We start from the raw sequence: 20,639 nt of genomic DNA on the forward strand, positions 1-20,639 counted from the left end.
CATTAAGGAGTTATGAGCTATTGTCAAATTTTACTTATCAAAATGGATTTTTTTACTCACCCAAATTGATTGTTTTACTTACCAAATTTACTAAATAACTTACCAATTTTCCATATCTGATAAGGTTGCTGATAAACGTTTATATTTTAATGTATTTAAAACAATTAAAAAATCTGAGACTTTCTGTATTGTTTTGTAAAAGAGGTCCATCCGGTTCATCCTGGTTCATTATAAAAACGATTCCATAACTTGAAGGGTTAATTTGTTCGAAAAACATAATTTTAAGTGTCTTCGCTAAAAATCGGTTAAATGTGTCTCAGTTTTTAGCGCCAAAACTCTCCCATTCGGATTCATCGAAGACTCATTTAGATTTCCTTGAGAGAATTCCAAGATAAAAGAAGCATTATGAGATTAATAGAAACGTGTAAATTTTGGTGTAAACTAAATTCGTTTATTGGACACTTATCGTACAAAAAAGACAAGACAATTGTGTGAAAATGCAGAGAGGAATCACAGATGTTCAGCTCGATTGGGCTGAATTGTGACTCTGGCATAGGGGCTGCCGAGGGCTAGTTTCTGAACCACATGACGCCTTGAGGGTCTTAATCTTACAACGAGGAAATAGATGGCCACTCCACAGAGACATAGTAGCAGAAATACAATCAGTCCATTAAGGATTGTGTAGAACCAGGAGCGTACTGTGTCGCAATGGAACTGATCCATGTCCAGTTCTGACACCTTTGTCCCCCGTAGTATCACAGGGAGACTGCACTGGGCTCCAGTTTCTTCCTCCAGGCTGTGAATCCACTCCACATTGCAATCACAGATAAGTGGATTCCCCGCCAAATGGAGTTTTGTAAGGTTTTCTGCTCGTTGCAGAAATATTTCGTTGATCTTCCTCAAACGGCATCCTCTCAAATTGACCTCCTCCAGGCTTAATGGATTGTCCTCTCTAGTTCCATTGCCAAAAGCCAAAATATTCAGAATGGTCAGGTTGCGACAGCCCTCGAGACTGATTTTGCGCAATTTATTTGACACTGAGAGAAATGAGTCTTGTTGGATGCTCTTCAGAGGAACAATGTTATCCAGCAGCAACTCTTCGAGGGCCGGCAAAGGCGGGAAGGTATCAGAATCGATGTGTTTGAGAATATTCCCTCCAAAATCAAGATGATTCACAGAAACGGGAATATCTGGGACGCCTTGGAAAGCATTAGACCGTAGTACAAGTTTGGATATTGACCAATCTTCGTCTAGGTGGATTTTGGTCAAATTGCACTTGGCCACTTCGAGAGTCTTGAGGTCCTTAGTAATGCCCGTATAGCTGAACAAATTTTCCTGAAAAGAGTGAGGAAAAGATTTTCTTTAAATTGTTTATTTTAAATTTTAATTTGTTAAAGATGAATTATGTAAATTTATAAAAAAAAATCTTTAATTATATTTAAAAATCATTCAGAAGATTAAAAATTTTGAATAAATAATTGTACGTTTTCTTAATAAATAAATCATATCAAAGAATCACCGAAGGCCTGGAGGTTGATATCATTTATTGTTTGGTTCCTAAAGGTGATGAATTGCTTAAACACAACCTGTCGTCTTTGTTAAAGGGTTGCGTAGGTCAAAATGACTGGAAATAGGAGACTGGGACAAAAAGTCACAAATCGAAAATTTCAAAATTCAATATCTTTTAAGATAAAAACGATAGTGGTTTCATTTTTTTCATAGGTAGCCTCCATAGACCTTCTTCAATGTCTCAAGTTTCTTAGAATTCGAACATGGAATTTAGAAAATAAAAAAAAATTGAATTTTTAGCCCTGTTTTTGAAATATTCTCCTTTCGGAAGTTATCAATTATTGCCTACTTGTTTTTTTTCAAAATTGATGCACTGGTGAATATTTCCTAAAAGATTTGGATTCTTTGAATACGAAACTTCTAGGGTAAATTAAGCTAATTCAAAACCTGTTCCAAATGGAAATTTTTCGCTACTCCAAATGGAAACGTCATTGTTTTCATGGTAAATACAGTACTAAATTATTATATTTATATATTTTCTATACCACACTTTTATTATTTAGTTAATTTTGCTCCAATTAAAGCGAAAATCCATTCATATTCACAAATTTTAATTTGTTAATTTCTCAGAATACTTAAAAGTGTACCTTTACACCATCGAATTTTTCATCGAACGACCATGTTTTCCAATGAAAAACACAATGAGGTGACTGTTGTTTATTCGTTTTGTTTAACATTTATGTCATATTTCTGGCTAATTTTAGTTAAATAAATTGCTAATCTTTATTGTTAACGGTACGTGAAGTTTTCAAATGAAATAATTACCTATTTCGTGAACAAAAAGGGTTTTTCTGAAGAGTCTGCAAATGCTTCAATAGGAAACCCCGGAAATATGATTTTTTGGAGAGATTTTCATATTGTTTTAGATGGGAAAGGAGAAAAGACCAGGAATAAGAACAAATCCTGCACTCAAGCGCAACTCAACAAGGTTTTGGAAGCCTTTTGTCGCGGTTTCACTTACACTGTTTGTCTCCAATTAGAAACTTTCCCTTGTCTCCATTTGGATTAATATGTTTCCAATAGAAGCATTTTACACTCGCATATTTTTCCTGTATTTAAGAAGTTTTTAAATTATATCTAAAGAATTTTCATTAAACAATATTATTCTAGAAGAGTCAAAGAGCAAATTTATGTAATTCTCTTCAGAAAAAATATTAACTTAATGTGTTGAATCTTCTGTCGAAGTTAAAACGTCTGGAAATGGTTTTGAATTAGGACTTTTACCCTATCTATTTTAGAATTTTGCAGAGATTCTTTTCTCCAGATATCCTTTTATTAAAAACGATCACTTGGGGTAAAAAGTAACAAAAGGTATGGACCAAAAAGTAACAAAAAGCCGATGCAATTTCTGATGTCTCCCGGCGAAAAGAATCGGCATTGCCATGTTTTGCTGCTTGCTGTTTGCATTGGTCAAACGATTTGCAGTCTCTTGTGTGTTTTTTTTAGCTTGGAAAGAGTTTTTCTCATTCAGATAGAGAAAACGGTGTTTTATTAAGGTATAGAGAGAGGAATAAATTTTCTATGAAAATATGTCATCTGGGTATTTTTTAAATTTACGGAAGCCCATAATAAAGCGAATCAAAATGTGATAATACCCCATGTCTGGTACTATTTGCCCCAGCATTTTTGAGAATGGTCACTATACTAAATTATTACTAAACTTATTATTACTAATTATTACTAAATTTCCTTACAAAGATGAGGAAAATTACTTTAACAAAGTTCTAAAACGGGTAATTTCCTATTAAGCTACGCGAATTATAAATTTCTGGGGCGCTCGGGTAGCTTGTAAAAAAATTAAAATATCCGTTTTGTGATTTTTTGCCCCAGTCTCCCCTATATTTCCTCTATTTCTTCAAGATAATAAATCTTTATTTTAACTCTCCGGACCGCAACATATGCTGCAAGCCAATTTCATCATATTTTAATCAAAAATATCTAAGCTCAGGAATTAATTGAGGTCCTACATAAAATATCTTATGTTTGGATATCCCTATGGTTTGTAATAATCCACAAGAATAGAATTTTTATCGGTTCTGAATAATTAATAAAACATTGTTTTCATTGAATATATTCATATACTGATTTGGGTACTCAGAGTCCCAAAAGAGACGAATGAGTTAGGGTAAAATGGTACAAGTTGGACAATGGTATAATTTGGACATGGCTTTTTGTCTTGATAAATGTAGTACTTCATATTTATTAGTATATTTTTAATCCTTAAGTTTCATAATTTAGTTCCTTGTGCTTAAAACCAAATTTTGTACTGTATTTATCAAGAAAAAAGCCATTTCCAACTTGTACCGGCGAATTATCCAACTTGTAACACTAATTCCAAATTATATCACTTTACCCTAATCCAGTTTCTCAAGAATATAAAAATACAACATTTAAACTGTATTTTCTTAAATTTGCTTTTAAAAATCTTGAAAATTCAGCCATTGGGGCCTGATTTTTGAAGACTTTTTAAGAAATAGAAACTTTACTTTGCGATTTCTCAGAGTTTATTTACCGAAAACAAACAAATATTTCCTGTTGGTTAAACTCGTACTTGAACGGAATATTTTTTAAAATGAAATTTGAATTTTTGAAAGAATTTTATACAATACAAATGCAGTTTTTAGTGGATTTTACACCACGTTTCATCTTGTAAAATAAATTGTGATCAAAGCAAAAAAATCCACCGTTCAAGTATGAGTTCAATTCGTCAACTAATAGGAAATATTTAGTTTATATTTTTAAATTTTAGTTGAATAAATCTTATCCATCGAAAAGTAAGTTTTTTTTTAAAAACCGTCTCCAAAAATCAGGTCCCAATTGGCTGAATTTTTGAAGTTTTTATATGAAAATTTCAGAAGATATACTTGAAATATTGTATCTTTATATGCATAAGAGCTTGACTTAAATATATTTTTTTATTATGTTGAAAAGAAATTGAAAAAATGGATTGTGGAAACTACTCTCTCGTGGAGTTTGAGTAGTTAAAAGATGTAAAAAAATCTTCTGTTATTTAATCTGCGCGTTCCATAATAACCCCTTAAAAATCAAAAACAAAAATTGAGAGTGTCCCTTCGGTAACTGTCCCATACTCCCCTATAGAAAAAACTCATTCCTTTCTTATTGACAATAAAAAACCCAATCGTTCTGTAAGGGTTAAAACAGTGCTTCGCCTTATTTTAGAGTTATTACAGAATTCTATTTTAACCAATTTTTTTTTTTAATTTGTGCTGCGTAAGTTAATTTCTTTGTAAATTTTTATAGATTTTGTATTCCATCAGTATTCAAATAATCCGATTAAACAACATTAATAGGAAAAGGAAATTAATAAAATTATGGTGAAAATGAATGAGACAGATTTCCGTTGCAAAATGATTGAATCCATCGTATATTTCATTTTTTCCGTCCCCTTGATTTGTCATCAACACAAGAACTCCTTATCACACCTCGAAAGTATTTGCGAAAGATAAGCATTAAACTGTTCGACAAAATATTATGCCTCACCTGCGAGAGAAAGTCCGCAAGGGGATTCTCAGAGAGGATGAGTTCCTGCAGTACCAGAAGTCCTCCGAAGACATTGCTGGGTAAACTTATGAGGTGATTGTGAGAGAGATCGAGGTGATGAAGATGTACGAGGCCATCGAAGGCGTCATCGCTCACCGTCGCGATGTCATTAAAACTGAGGTCCAGAAGTCTTAAGTTAGCCAGGTGGACAAAGGGCGCACCATCGAGGGTGACAATGGCATTGTGGGCAAGGCGGAGGGTGGTGAGGTCTTGGCTGGTGGCTAATGTGGGAGCGCTGGTGAGATTGTTCCAAGCCAGCGTGATCTCCACAGCGGCCAATGGGAGTATGAGGTCGTGCGGCAGGTCGTCGTTGTGCAATTCCCTGCTCTGGCAATCGATGGTGATTGTGGGGAGGCCCCAGGGGGCCGAGTGTGCCATGTGGCAATCACAAAAGGTGGCTGGGGTGTCGTCATTGTCCACGGAAATGGGCACGATGTTCCTGTCGGGTGGACAAAAGGCAGAAATTGCTGCACACTGTGCCACCCAAATTGCTTGCAAAGTCACAACGAGACGAACAACAATTTTCCACATTTTCCTCCCTTTCGACTATTGTCTCAACACCACACAATTTCCCAGGAAGTCCTTTCTTCACCTGCCACTCACACTCAATCACCTTTTCCCTATGCTTATCACTCACGGACTTTCCACGGACGGAAAATAATAAAAGCTTTTTAATTGCACTTTTGCCCAGTCTACAATTGAATTATTCACAATATACCAACTGATCATCTATATATAATTTCTGACCGGAAGAGGCATATTTAGGTGATTAGTTCACCTTCGGTTGCCAAGAGAAATATCGGAAAATTAAAATTGAACAGATGTGCTCAGAGAGAGAGAGATGCAACTTGCACAACTTGCCTGAGTCTTCTATTTTTCCAAACCAATCCACAATGGAGAAGCTCATAGGTCTTATCGAATTTTGGCCTTATCTTATCAAGACATGACGGAAGAGTGGGACAAGCTTATACCGAATTAGATATTTGGCTGGAAAAGTGTCTTATACGCAATTGAAAATTTCCAGCAATATTTCAGACACAAGGAAATGAGGCCATAAACTTTACCATTTTCTTGCCGTAATTTAGATTTTAACACCGCCAGAGGTATGCGAATTTATTTTGAATTTGCTATGTACATTCCTAATGCAGTGAAATGTTTTACACCTGGTGATTTTTTATGATAGTACTCTACCCTCAATAAAACATGTTCATATCAGTATATTAGTTCTTAACATTTGTTGAAAACAATTTTTGTGTTTTTTATAAATGCTGCAACAATTAACCACTGTTAGGATAATTTGACTGAAAATAATGGTTAACAATGGCGAAGGAAAAATCACAAATTATATTAATATACAACACTTTTATTACTCCAACAAGTTTTTGTCTACCGTGCGATTTGCCTGAATTACCTAAAGCTACAAGGGGTCAAGGATTGATAAACTTACTGTATGGGAGACTGGGGCAAAAAGTCACAAATCGAAAAATTCAAAATTCAATATCTTCCAAGGTAAAAAAGATAGCGGCTCAATTTTTTTTTAGCCTCCATAGACCTTCTTCAATGTCGTAAGTTTCTTAGAATTCGAAGAAGGAATTTAGAAAATAAAAAATATCGAAATTTTTAGCCCTATTTTTGAAATATTTTTCTTGCAGAAGATAACAATTATTACCTACTTATTTTCCAAAATTGATGCACTGGCGAATATTTCCTAAATAATTTGGATTTTTTGAATACGAATCCGCTATCTATTTTAGAATTTCACAAAAGTTCTTTTCTCCAGGAATCCTTTTATTAAAAATGGCCACTTGGGGTAAAAAGTAACAGAAGGTATAGAGCAAAAAGTAACAAAAAAGCGAAGCAATTTCTGATGTCTCACGGTGAAAAGAAACGTCATTATCATGTTTCGCCGTTTGTTGTTTGCATTGATCAAAATTGTTTGCATTGATTGAAAAGCGCTTTTCTCGTTTTCTCACTTTTCTCGCAGAGAAAACGTTGTTTTACAAAGGTGTAGATGAATAAATTATCTATGAAAATATGTCTTCTAGGTGTTTTTTCAAATTTACGGAAGCCTGTTATGCTGCGAATCAAATTATGATAATACCCAATGTCTGGTACTATTTGCCACAACATTTTTGAGAATAGTCACAAAATTACCTTTTAGAAATTGGCTCGATAAACGTATTTCCTTATAAAATAGAGGAAAATTACGTAATTTAAGTGAACTATAATCTACAATGATTAATTGAGATGCTCAGAGCAAGAGTGGTCTCCTTTGTATGCATTTCCCTAATAATACGGTCCACTCTTGCTCTGAGTATCTCAATTAATAATGATTAATAATTTGGAAAATTTTTGTAATATGAGAGTTAAGCACGTTAACACTATTGGAGTCATAGGGGGTAGTGGGGCACCTATGAAATTGGATTTTTTCTCCCATGTTTAACTAGAACTGAGCCATATCATAAATAAACAGCTATAAATTATATCACGATAAGGCTCAATTTTATTTAAAAATAGGTGAAAAATTCCAATTTCAAAGGTGCCTCACTTTCAAAAGTGCCCCACTTCCCCCTACAGTAATTTCAAATAGTTATTGTACAATACATGTCCAAGAGAAATTATGCGGACTTATTTAGCCAAATATAAACCATAAAAGTTTGGAAAATTAATTTAAGAAAAGGTCTGGATGACTGAATTATCCCACCCTTCCCTATTATAATCGAACTGTCTTATATTTTGGTTTAAACTCACTAGCTTTTATTAACAGAAGTTCAAAACTCATAGTAATAAATTTATCGGTTATTTAAATTGCACGAATGTTTGTACGGGAAAATAGAAAAACTGGGGTAGATTCATACAATTTTTAATTGTTGAATTTGACCTTATTTTCTAAGAATCCATTATATTTTTAAAAAATGTTTAATATAGTTCACGTTTTATATTTAGGTAGGATGGAATTTAGAAAGGCAAACATTTAAGAAACTGCTCAACTTCGTAAGTATTTGTGTGCAGCGGAGGCACCCAAAATCCCAGAAGCCAAAATCCCGAAAGCCAAAATCCCGAATGCCAAAATCCCAATTGTTCAAAATCCTGAAAGGAATGAAATTATAGGGAAGATAATGTGCAGAATAATTTCCCAAAACACAGAAAATTTCCCTTTGCCTCCAGCAAGCGCGGGTGCAATCGTGGGAGTAGCTATGATACTTTTAAGAATTCTGGATTTCGGCTTTCAGGATTTTAGATTTCGGGATTTTGACCGGGACCCGTGTGCGGAGAGTGCCTTTCCTGTCGGTGTGACCAACTTTCAACGCTTATAGATAAAGCCTATGCACAAAGACTAATCAAGATATTCAAAATAAAACAGATTTCCAGGAAAATAGAAATTGTCTTGTTTTGAATTTTTAAGTTGTCCCCAAATATCTGGGGTAGATCCACATACTTCCTGGGGCAGATCTGTAGACATTTTTTTCTCATATGTGAAATGGGATTAAAGAAGGAACCTCCACGTGTGTTTAGAGATAGGTTTTAGAGCTTAATCGGTGCTCCTGGACAATCCCTTGGATTGACTAATCTTTCCACCACGAGGCTAAAAATAAGAGTGTCTTCAATTTACACAAATTAACCTTAAACACTTATGAAATTAATTTCAGTATTTCTTCATAGGAAATACTAATTTATAGTAAGTAATACATATTGAAAGCATGTGCACTTCTAAGAAACACTGTAGGGGGAAGTGAGGCACCTTTGAAATTGGGATTTCTCACCTATTTTTGAATAAAATTGAGCCTTATCGTGATATAATTTAACTGCATGAACAGATTGATCTGTCTCAGTTCCACTTAAACATAAGTGAAAAATACTAATTTCAAAGGTGCCCCGCTTTCAAAGTTGCCCCACTTCCCCCTAATATTTAAAATGAACAAATAAAACACACCTCCTGTGTTCTTAAATTATTAATATTTTTCTGAGGCAATTTTTGTACCTTCGTGATAAAATTGTGATTTATAGTATTAACCTGAATTTTTTGACAGTGTTGAAGTCATATAGTATTCCTTGGTCTTGAATTTTGACTGAATGTAAGGGGTGACATGGACAAATCTATTGAAGACTTTAAGTCCTTATTTCCAAGTGTTGGACTTATTACTCTGGTAATAGCTAGATGGACGCTAAGACAAAGAGTTTAAGTTCACCAAACTGATGATATAAATACTCTAGTATAGTTAAAAAAAAAAAAAACAAAATGCAACCCAAGTGGCAAAACCTTATCTTTAAGACGGCGTAAATTTTGTAGGCTTGACTTATTGCCTTGGTCATATCAATGTTCTTTGGTAGTCATTCGTCTTACAGTGAGTAATCGTGAAGAAGATATTCAATTTTAGAAGCCTAAACAGAGGGTTATTACGGTCACTTTATCTTTTATCTGCCTCATTTCAACTCTGGAGGCAAGATATATTCCCACTCTAATTATTCGGGAAGGATCCCGTTGGATTGTCGATGTGTGTGCCAGTTCTGTGCTGTCCAGCTCCCGATCTTTTTCCCTTCCCATCACTTTGTGATTAGTCCCATAAGTGTACATTTGTTCTGTGAAGTATTGTGCCAGCAGGGAAGGGAGAATTGTGCCTTGGGAGCCCTAACTTTGGGCACTCCAGCAAGGCGAAGGACTTAAAGGCTCTAACGAGAGCCTCCAGCATCAATGGGAGGCTACCCATTTATCCTCCCGCATTCGAAACCCCGCACTGAAGACATCAACCGTCAGGACAATGGATTTTCATGAATGATGTGGAGATTTTCCCTCGTCGATGATGGGCCCCAACGTGATCAGCACCTTGTAGGATGTATCGTCGCCTACGTGGGAGGCTTGTTGCCCCTTAGGGGGAATCGTCGAGGAGAATTCTGGATTGGTAGCGGTCTCACATACTACAGCTCCGCAGGAAAAGAGGCTCAAGTCCCAAAGATCTCAAATAGAGGTTGAGGATGTACCCACTGGCACTGTATTGTAAGCTTTTTTGGTCTAATTAATGTCCGGGTCAATTTAATAGATTTTCGCTATAAAACATAGTTTTTGCAATAAGAGTTAAAGTTAATTCTAATAAAATTTCCTTAAATTAAAATTTCGGAGTTCTATAATAAAGCAAGTTATAGGGTTTCTATAATGACTACGAATTTTAAACTGAATCTTCTCACACATAAATACAATTAAAAGCGTGTCTAATACGTTTAACAGTTTTTTTCAAAATTATTTTTTATGATTTTTTTTAAATTTCAAATATGTCTCTTTGTCTACGTTATTTCACATCATTTATCAAACCTAGAATTCAAACGGTTAAAGATAACGACTTGGATAGAGATAACTCGGAACCTTCAAATAAGTTAACAATGGCCGTTAACATTATCTTCATTTTCCTCTATCCCTAAAAAACCTTGTTTTTTGCGATTAAAAAAGCTCTAGAATGTATTTCTTAACCAAATTGGGTCATGTGTGGGTTCTAATTGGCTATGACCAGGTAATGAATCGGTCATAAACCGATAAGTCATATTTTTGTAGAATTAAATTGGATTTTATGTAACCCATTTTGGGCGATTTCTGAGAGATTTATAAATCGCTCAAAACCGTTATGAACTGGTAAATAATAACTGATCCGACAGTACATTTGGGGTATAGTATCTAATGTGCTGGACAGACCTACGACTTAAGCCGAGAGACGGCTTAATGCAATTATAATCAAAATAATGAGACTACATTCTCATTAGTTTCTCACTAAGCCGTTTTTCGGCATAAATCATTAGTCGTCTGTTTAGGGCATAAGTTACGAGTTCGAGTATTTCGTAATACATATGGAACGCTTTCTACTTTTTTTTATATCTTGGCATGATTTTTGTAAAAAGAAAAGTTTGTAAAACAATGCAACTTTTGTATACTTATTTAGTATAAAATCGTGTCAAGAAGCCTTCTATCGCATTACTCCTGAGGTTGGTCATCAGCGCTAAGGTGACGGTGGTCATTGAGAGCTTCAATTTATACTCGTCTTGTTTCCTCTTTCGTATTGCATTTTATAAGTTGAAGATGAAGAAAATGTCTTTTCTATTTATCTAAAAATTTATTTTGATTATTTTTTGCCTCTTGTAACGCAGATAAACTTGTTATAAACTAGATAAAATAAAGAGTAAATAAATAAAATGAAAGAGGAAACACATATTTATATATAGTAAAATTTTAGTTATTATGATAACGTAGCGTTTAAATAAGTTTAAGTGACGTCTACATATTTAATGTTTTGCCTTTATGCGTTTTCGTTTCGAATATTTTAAATAATTTTAATTTGACCTTGATTTCAATGATTTAAATGATTTTTTGGCATAATTTTAGCGAATAAATACTAACGTGTATTCTATTTTGTTATCTGATTTAAAGTCAGTATTTTAATACAAAAACTGCATTTATTTGCAAATTTGAGTGCATAGTTATGTATTATTTACATATCTCAATTTCAGCCTTATATTAATTCTGCAGATATTTTGCATTGGTCCATATTTAGAATTCAACATACAATAAGCTAATATAAACTTATCATTTACATAGTATTATTTTAGCTTGTATCATAAGTATTATAAAGATGTAAAAATAATTTAATTATTGTCTGGGGGAATGAGAAACTGTATGAAAAGTACTCTCTCAGCAATACACGTGCCTTTGCAATTAAAATTGTAAAGTTCTGGCGAGTGTTTAATAGTTATTAAAAGTGACATAAATAGTATTGAATGATGTAGAATGGGAAAAAGATTATTGAGAACGTGCATAAATTAGTGAGTATCAATATCCCCAATATTGCTTATTAGAATTGTTAATTTATTTTCTACCAGCCATAATGTTTAAATTTGTAACTCTATAGTGGTAATTTGTTGATGGTCATTAATTATATAAATACTGTAATTAAATTATATTCCATCGATACATTGTGTCACATAGAGTCTCATCACTTGCTATATGTGCATCAATTTAAAACCAATTTACATCTTTATTGACAGTATTGATAAAAAATTAATTATACCAAATTTTTCATTATATTTTTGAATTACGGATTAGTTAACAAAGCGGAATTAAAATTTTAATTTAATTACAATATTAAATAATGAATGAAGTGAAAATACTCAGATTAATTATTTCTGATTTCAACATTTATTAAAACCAACTATTGGAATGGCTTTTTTGCCTGAGTTTACCCAAAGTTTAATAAGATTGATAATCTCTAGAAATTTTGTGTATTAAAATCCCGAAAAACGTGAGCATTAAAAAATTCAATTTCATTAAATTTAAGTTGAACAGTGTTTTGTTCTTGCAAAGAGAGAAAATTGCAATTTCATGTCAAATGAGAATTGATTCATTCAAAATTTAACCAATTCTATCAGGAAGTTCAATAGAATCGCTGAAATGTGAATCTCTTTGGAAGTTCTGGGTGTATAACTAACTCGAGTGTGAAGTATTTTATTGGCTGAATTAGACGAAATTCTATGAATTTATTGGGGAATTTGTGCAGAAAAATCTCTTTTTTCGGTCATTTTTATTAGGTTTATCCTCCACATTGCCACAAAAACATATTATTTGATCCTTACGTATTGGTATGAGGAATATTAACGTTATCCAAGTGAATTCGTTAAATGCTCAATATTTCAAGATTATTCAATTCTCCAATTGGATTGAGGAAATCATCTGGAAAAATTCCCCAAGAAGCAATTTTCAAAAAGAGCACTTCACTTCTCTTAAAATTTATTTCATATGGAATCAATGTGACAATTGTTATTATTTGAGTTTGGAAGTGAATAAGAAACTGAGAAACATAAAATTATCTAAATCTGAGAAGTACTTCAGGCTCTATCTACAGCTCCTGATGAATTGAATTTTCCTAGATTTTTTTGAGTTTAGAAAATAAAGACACGTTAAGAGGTACAAATGATGGGAATAGCATAATTCACAAGTTTAAGGATTTCATAAACTTTTAAATTAAATAAATTTTGAATATTTGTCCATGCAACCTCTAATACAATGTCATGAAAAAAGTTTTAGAGGCAAAGGAAAGGGATGGTGGAAAGTTAAAAAGATGTTCATCGTCCTTGGATTGACCTACAGAGCAGGGCTCTCCGAAGGTTCCAAGTAGCTATCTCTAATCGTTTGGCCTCTAGAGCTGGAGACGCGGAGTTGACAAAAACTTGAAATTTCAGATTTCCAAAATTGTACCAAAAAATGATCCTTTAGCGGCATTTATAGGGGGGAGTTTTGATTCGAAACTGTTCTTTCGAAATAAAAATATCTCACTGAGATTTCTCGCCGTGTCATTTTGCATATTCGCAGGCGCACAAAATATCGCACTGAGCTTTCTCTCACTCAGTGACAATTGCCTACCTTCTGGTGCACAAAATATCGCACTGAGCTTTCTCAGTGGAAATTGCCTATTTTCTGGCGCACAAAAATAACTCTTCGAAAGCTCAATCAGCTGTTTTTTTGTTATTAATATAAAGAGCTGTCCGTGCAGATTTTTGAAGAGTTTTCACACCTTTCATCAAGGATATCTTTAAAGAATGCCTAGTGTTACAGTGAAATTGTTTAGTGAATTTAATTTTCATTTTAATAGATTGTGTCTCTATTTTTTTAATAACAGTGCCACAGCATACATGAGGAGAAGATCTGTTGAGTAAAATCTCCAAAAAAATGAAATATTGCTATCGAGAGACCACAAGGAGTACTAAGGTAAGATGAAGGTTTTCAGAAAGTCTAGCTATCATGAATTTATATAAAAGAAAACTAAACGTTAGCTATTGTAAAGCAACTTCATTAGCAAAACGTTTTCGGATTGTAAAGCAACTGACGATGTTTCCTTAAATTCCTGGCAACATGTTATAAAACCCTGCGGTGAGACGAGTTTGATGCAATATCTTTTTTAATTTATTTTTCATCAACACTGAGAGAAAACCGAAAAAGTTAAAATAACATTCCGGAAATGTTAATTTTACCCTGCAGTATTGATCCGAAATCGGTGTAAATATTACCCTTTTTAGGTGTATTATGGGTTAAATGTACCCTTTTTCATGTTGATTTTACCCTTAAAAAGTGTAAAATTAACATTAAAAAATGTTGATATATTTTTACATCTGAAAAGTGTTAAAGTTATGAGGAAAAAAAGTTAATCGCACCCTGTTTTTTTTTCTCAGTGAACCAATAATATTTACCTGGTAACCCTTTGACTTCTATTAAATTATTGCCAATACCACGTACCTCAAAGCAAGTTCGAAACGTTTCGGAATAAAATAGAAAGTCTGTTAGACTTTCTATTTTAGTCGAGACACAAATGGGAGTATTGTAACATCTAACTGGGAGATTTTATTCAGACACAAACCACAAAAGGGGAGATTTTCCAAGACTCGTCGGTGCATAGCACAGTGGGGTGCATTTTTAAAATACCCTAGTCTAAAAGCAGGCTTAGTGGTTAAAAGGAATCGAAATATCAATATTGACGGACTATATCAACCATTTTCTCGGCAGAGTTCGAGTAGCAAAATTTATTAGAATTACTATATTATTCAACTTCATACTAGCGACTGTTTGATGCTTCACTCTATAAAGTTAGATCAAAATTGATAAAAGAACAATTTAACTCATTTTAAACAAATTCGTGGCTTTTATTAGCAATGTTTTCGAACTTAAAACCTTGATTTTTTTTGTTGTGGTAAAATTTATTTGAGGTTTTTGAGTTGACAAACTATATGACTCATATGAAGTAATATTAAAATTCATATGTATTTTTCATAAAATAAGTTTAAGCTTTCAGAAAAAAAGTAATTAATTTTATAATATTCGCAACAGTGCATCATTTCTTAGAACTTCGAGCATTTTCCGTGAATTTTAATTTTCTATTCGGAATGGAGAATACAATTTAAACTTCCCAATTATATCCAAGTTACACAAAACTTGGACTTGCAAGAAAAAATCAGAGGCAAAACAATTATAATTTTAGTGGAATCTTTCCTTCACATTTTCAATTCCTCTCTCCCTTCTCTCGAAAAAAAACTTTTCCATTAACTTTTTTTTCTTCCTATTGAATTGCTGATAAAAGTGATAGGAACTATTTCCCAGCAATTGATGTCATTTCAGATTCTCCGTGTGAATAATTGCCTTTTCATAATTGATCATTAATTATAAATAAAGTCCTAAATGAGCTTTATTAATTCCAATGGTTGCAGCACATTATAAGCCATGTGAGGAGATGAGATATGTTTGCAATCGGAAGTGAAAAGTTAGGCAGTTAGGCAGTGGCGGAATGTCGAGAATTTCAACTGTGATACAAATAAACCAAGTTCAAGTATTTTTAAATTGATGAGTTTAGATGGTAATCGCTATATGCACACAACTGGATTACTTTGCAATCATATTAGTTTCAAACCCTGTGAGACGATGAACTTGAATTGTGAGGAAAAGAGAAAAAAATGTGCATATAATGAGCATTTGGCATTGACCGTGTTTAGTTAATATTGTTAATTCTCGTAGAATATCTTCACATTTAGCGTGATTTTTCTCTTAGGGGTTAAGTGTGGTTAAAAATGAGGTAAAACGAATGATGAGTTTATTATGAGGTACTGTTTTTGATGACAATTGACCATTAGGTGTCCCATTTTGATGAAAGTCTTTGAAGATTAAACATGAGAGATAAGTAGACACAACTCAAGTTTTTCTTGCTTAAGAAGGTTTATTGCAAGGGGCAGACAATTTAAATTTATCCAACTCAAAAACAGAATCCTTCAATCATTTTAAATATTCATACACTGAGAAAAAAACGGGTGTGCGATTAACTTTCTTTCATTATAACTTTAACACTTTTTGGGTTTAAAAATATATCAACATTTTTTAATGTTAATTTTACAACTTTTTAAGGGTAAAATTAACATGAAAATGGTAATTTTAACCCCTTATACTAAAAAGCATAATATTTACACCGATTTCGGGTCAATATTGCAGGGTAAAATTAACATTTCCGGAATGTTATTTTAACTTTTTCGGATTTCTCTCAGTGTACATATTATTTATATTATTATTTTGATGATTGATCGTTTTTTCGTCTTGTTCAAGAATGAGAAGCTAAATGGTAAAATGTATTATCTTCAAGTCTTCGGTGACTACCATAAGGGAAAATAGGGTACGAATTGGGGCATTTTTGGAGTATAACTTTTACTTCTATTCTTAATGGAATTGAGCGTTATTATGATTTAATTTAGTTTAATATTTGGTTTGTGGGTGTAGATCATATCATGGTAAGGTTCAGTTTCATTTAAAAATAGGGGATAAAAGCCATATTTCAAAGATGCCCCACTTCCCCCTAAGTGAAAATTTTCCAGTGAATTTTTTTGCTGAATTAAAATACTAACAACTAATTCCTTGAAACATCATAAACTAACAAAACATAAAAATAAAACTATCTATTTCATTGTGGAGGGACATTTCCATCGTTTTGGACCTAGAGGCTGAAATCAACACTAAGACGGCGATGGATGTATGGAAAAAGGGTAAAAAAGACGAAAATGAGATGAAAATAAATTGAATATCTGACAACTTAAAGTAGATTCGAACTTGGAACACTTGTATCATACAGCAGTTGCCCTTTTAAAATGTATTATTGGTTTCTTCTTTAAATTAAATACAAAATTTAAGATATTTTAAGTTAAAAAGGGGTAGTAAAACAGATTCTTTTCATTGTTGGTCACAAAACCATGCAAATTAAAAGCCTCTATTGATATTTCTATTCACAGAAGTTAATTTAATTAAATGTATCTCACATCTAATTATAAATTTTCTTTATGCTCTTACATTTTTCTGCACTTCATTTTGTCACTTTGTGCTGATTTCATTGATTATTTCTGTGTCTTTTTCACATTGATTGTTATCCTCGTCAAATCGTATGATATTGTACATGGTAAACGAGTGAGACTCAATGATTAATTGCATTAAAGTCGCTCTGCAACCTCTAACCATGGTTAAATCTCTGCAGAGAAAGAGATTTTGAGAGAATTATTGTGTGTCTAAAATTAGAATTAGTAGTTCAAGAGAACTTTTATTACTTAATTATGGTTATTTGCAATTATTGAAAATACCTCTTTTGCATTTAATTGCATTTACGCAGATTTTTCTCTAAAAGCTGATTCAATTATTTACGTTTCCCATGAGAATATTACAAAATTCTCAATATATAGTTTTGAGGGCTTATCTTTAGGTTAATTAATATAAAATAAAATAAAATAACAATTATGTTATGTAAATATTTAAGATGATTAGGTACATTTGAAATTGATTGAACTTTGCTTCGGGGATTTTTTGCTCAATACGATAGTCAGTTCTCAAAATTCAATTTTGTTATGCAATAATTCTAATAATCATGACTAAGAGGCTTTAGAACACAAATTCAAGAAAAAAAAATAATAGAAATGGAAGTGCTTATTGTTGAGGTCTTTTTTTGCCCAATATACATTTTTGTAATCATTTATGCCAGGAAAAAAAAGTTTAATGCGTGATTTTAATGATGTCAGTAGCATTTGATGGTTGCAGAAAATTTAGAATAATGGTGGGAGGTAAAATTCTAAAGTTCAGAGATTGAAGGGGGAAATCTCTAGCTAGAGAATAACTCTCACACCTGGACTGGGTATAAATAACGCAGGTAAATTTTCCAGTGAGCAGTGTCAGTATTTCAGTGATTGCTAATACAAGTGCTAATCTTAAAGTTCCTCGAATTACCTGTGCTTGTACCAGATAAAACCTCTCAAAATGAAATTCACATCAGCATTTTTCCTCTTTGCCTTCGTCACAATTGCCACAGTAAGTATATCATTCTAACTGATTGTTACTATTTCTTCAGAGCTTTTAGTAACTTAAATTTTTTTGAAGTCTGTCAGAAATATTTATTATTAGATATTTTATTTAACATCAAGGAAATTTATCTATAGAAAATTAAAAGTTGTAATGTGCTATTTTATATATTTTTCTGAATATTTGAAAATGATAAAATTTGATTGATTAATTGCTAATATTAATATAAAGACCTGTTGAATATTAAAATTGCAACTGCGATAACTATCTAAAATCGGGTTCAATTATGAACTATCTGTTTAGAAATATTTTTAATTCAAATTAAGAGAACTATGATATTGTATCATCTATTGTATATAAGATTGAGATTTAGATTTCGTGTAGTCTTTCAATTAGAAAATTAACGAGACTTGCTTGATAACCGAATAAATGGTCGATAGTGGATATTGAGTGTTTCATTGTTAATTAACAGATTAATTGTGATATTTCTGTGAGAATGCAATTAATTTCAAATCAAATCAATTATAATTTAAATATTCTATTTGAAAACCTCAGCTAATTACTAAATAAAATTAATATACTGGCATTTTTCATGTCCATATGGACTAAAACTTTGATCAATTTTGAATTCGATAAGAAGCCAAAATCGTAATCATTGATTAATTTTATCAACATTTTTGTTATGCTTTATTTTTCTTTATTTAACTTTCAAAAATCTTTGTTATCCCTAAACTTATTTGTAAAGTTTCTGATAAAATATTGATTACCGTAATATACTAATTCTAATTGATTTTTTAAAGCAAATTAAATTGCGATTGGAATTCCTCGTATTTATAGGGAGCGAAATTCAAATAGGGACGGACCTATAAGTGAATGGTGTAGGTGGTCCGTAAGTCGGATCGTTCTAATATTTTTTTGGATAATATTGGCCTATCCAACAATACTTTTTATGGTAGTGACCCACGTGCATTTGCATTCGTGCGTGCATGCCAGTCAAAATATCAATTTTTTGGGTGATTTTTGAGCGAAATTCAAAAAGGGATGATGCCGATTTTTTAAATAAAAGTGAAAAAATCAGATAAATGAGAATTATTTTAATAATATGGACTTGATATCTTTTTCTTTGTGGTAGAAAAGTCTTTTAGACATAACTAAGACCAATAAAAAGCAACTGATAGAATTCTTGAGCTCCTCCACACTACTGTATGATACTGCTTAACTCTTGTGTTAATTTATCTTGCCAAAAAAATTTATGACAAAAGAGATGGAAATACGATGGAACGATCCATAACTGGATATTTGAAAATATACAGCACAAATCTTATATTTATTTATTTATTTATTATATAAATAATAATTATATTATATAAATAATTATTTATTTAAAACGGTGTTTTTCCGAAAGTTTAATGCGTGTAACTATTCCATACTCTGCCATACGTGATAATTCTAGAAAAAACCTAGAAAACTTTTCTGTCACCTAGATTTTATTAATACCGTAGAAGGAACAATAATTTAACAATTTCTATATTTATTATACTTAGTGAACTAAACCATCGTGAAGTTATTAGTCTTAATTACATATCTTGGGGATTTATGCCCAGTACAGAAGATTATTTTGCCTGAAACAGATGATTTTTCTATAAGAATTGTGTTGTCATTATGGATCTTAGTTTTAAAAATAATTTATTATTTTCTCATTTGTGATTATTGCCAGGCCATCACTGAGGAGCAGAAGAAGAAGGCCCAGGAACATATGCAAGCATGCAGTCAAGAAATTGGTGTTTCTGCCGATAAGGTGGCCAATATCAGGAAGGGTGACTTTTCGAATTCCGATGAAAAGACTCAATGCTTCGTAGACTGCTTCTTCAAAAAGGTCGGCTTCATGAATGGCGATGGTGCTTTCCAGGAGAAAGTTGCCATTGAAAAGCTGTCTCAGGGTGATACTGATCGCAGCAAAGTCGAGCAGGTGGTCAACAAATGCAAAGGTGAGAAAGGTGCTGGAAAGTGCGAGACAGCCTACAAAATCTACAAGTGCTCCTACGAAGCTCGAGCTGAGCTTTTGTAAAACCCACCACCTACCTAACTTTACGGCGATTGAAGAGCGAAAATGTTACTGTTTTCAATAAAAAAGTTCATTGATTGATACATTTTCTCTTTTATTGAAATTCCTTCATGTTGAATAGTAGAGATATTATATCGAGCAAAGTAAGATAATCACACCTTATTCTCTTTTAGAAAATATTAATTACCGACTGACTGAAATGTTAACCTAGAAGATAATATTTGGAAAACAAAATTAGAAATACTGTTATCTGTTCACACGTAGTAGGGTGGAGTCTATACTTATGGACGTTTATGCACGTTTGGATAGCGTGCAAAAATCTTAAATTCTTACGTAAAACAAATTTCGAAAAGTTATAAAATTATTAGTTTATGATGCAATTAACATTTTTTTTGATTTTTCGAAATCTGCTTAAAACTTAAGATTTTTCATAAGTGTAAAAGAATATCTATAAGTGTAGACCCACTCCACCACTGAGAGAAATCCGAAAAAGTTAAAATAACATTCCGGAAATGTTAATTTTACCCTACAGTATTGATCCAAAATCGGTGTAAATATTACCCTTTTCAGGTGTATTAGGGGTTAAAATTACCCTTTTTC

At 32.5% G+C, this 20,639-nt stretch overlaps 2 protein-coding genes and 1 long non-coding RNA gene across 3 annotated transcripts; 2 read left to right on the forward strand and 1 right to left on the reverse strand.

The window, feature by feature from the left end:
- Nucleotides 1–429: 429 nt before the first annotated feature.
- Nucleotides 430–6,019, reverse strand: LOC129802012 (leucine-rich repeat-containing protein 4B). Its single transcript, XM_055847545.1, has 2 exons — nucleotides 5,071–6,019; nucleotides 430–1,335 (listed from the first exon to the last, which is right to left on the reverse strand). Exons 1-2 carry the CDS (start codon nucleotides 5,659–5,661, stop codon nucleotides 511–513), a joined length of 1,416 nt encoding a protein of 471 aa, XP_055703520.1. The 5' UTR covers nucleotides 5,662–6,019; the 3' UTR covers nucleotides 430–510.
- A 3,631-nt stretch (nucleotides 6,020–9,650) lies between these two features.
- Nucleotides 9,651–17,402, forward strand: LOC129801135 (uncharacterized). Its single transcript, XR_008751665.1, has 3 exons — nucleotides 9,651–10,126; nucleotides 13,785–13,873; nucleotides 16,610–17,402. It is a non-coding gene; the product is annotated as an uncharacterized LOC129801135 (long non-coding RNA).
- A 436-nt stretch (nucleotides 17,403–17,838) lies between these two features.
- LOC129801134 (general odorant-binding protein 56a-like) lies at nucleotides 17,839–20,122 on the forward strand. Its single transcript, XM_055845899.1, has 2 exons — nucleotides 17,839–17,983; nucleotides 19,692–20,122. The coding sequence occupies exons 1-2, from the start codon at nucleotides 17,933–17,935 to the stop codon at nucleotides 20,040–20,042; spliced, it is 402 nt and encodes a 133-aa protein (XP_055701874.1). The 5' UTR covers nucleotides 17,839–17,932; the 3' UTR covers nucleotides 20,043–20,122.
- The last annotated feature ends 517 nt before the right edge of the window (nucleotides 20,123–20,639 follow it).

The sequence above is a fragment of the Phlebotomus papatasi genome, chromosome 2 (assembly GCF_024763615.1).
Source record: "Phlebotomus papatasi isolate M1 chromosome 2, Ppap_2.1, whole genome shotgun sequence".
NCBI lineage: Eukaryota > Metazoa > Arthropoda > Insecta > Diptera > Psychodidae > Phlebotomus > Phlebotomus papatasi.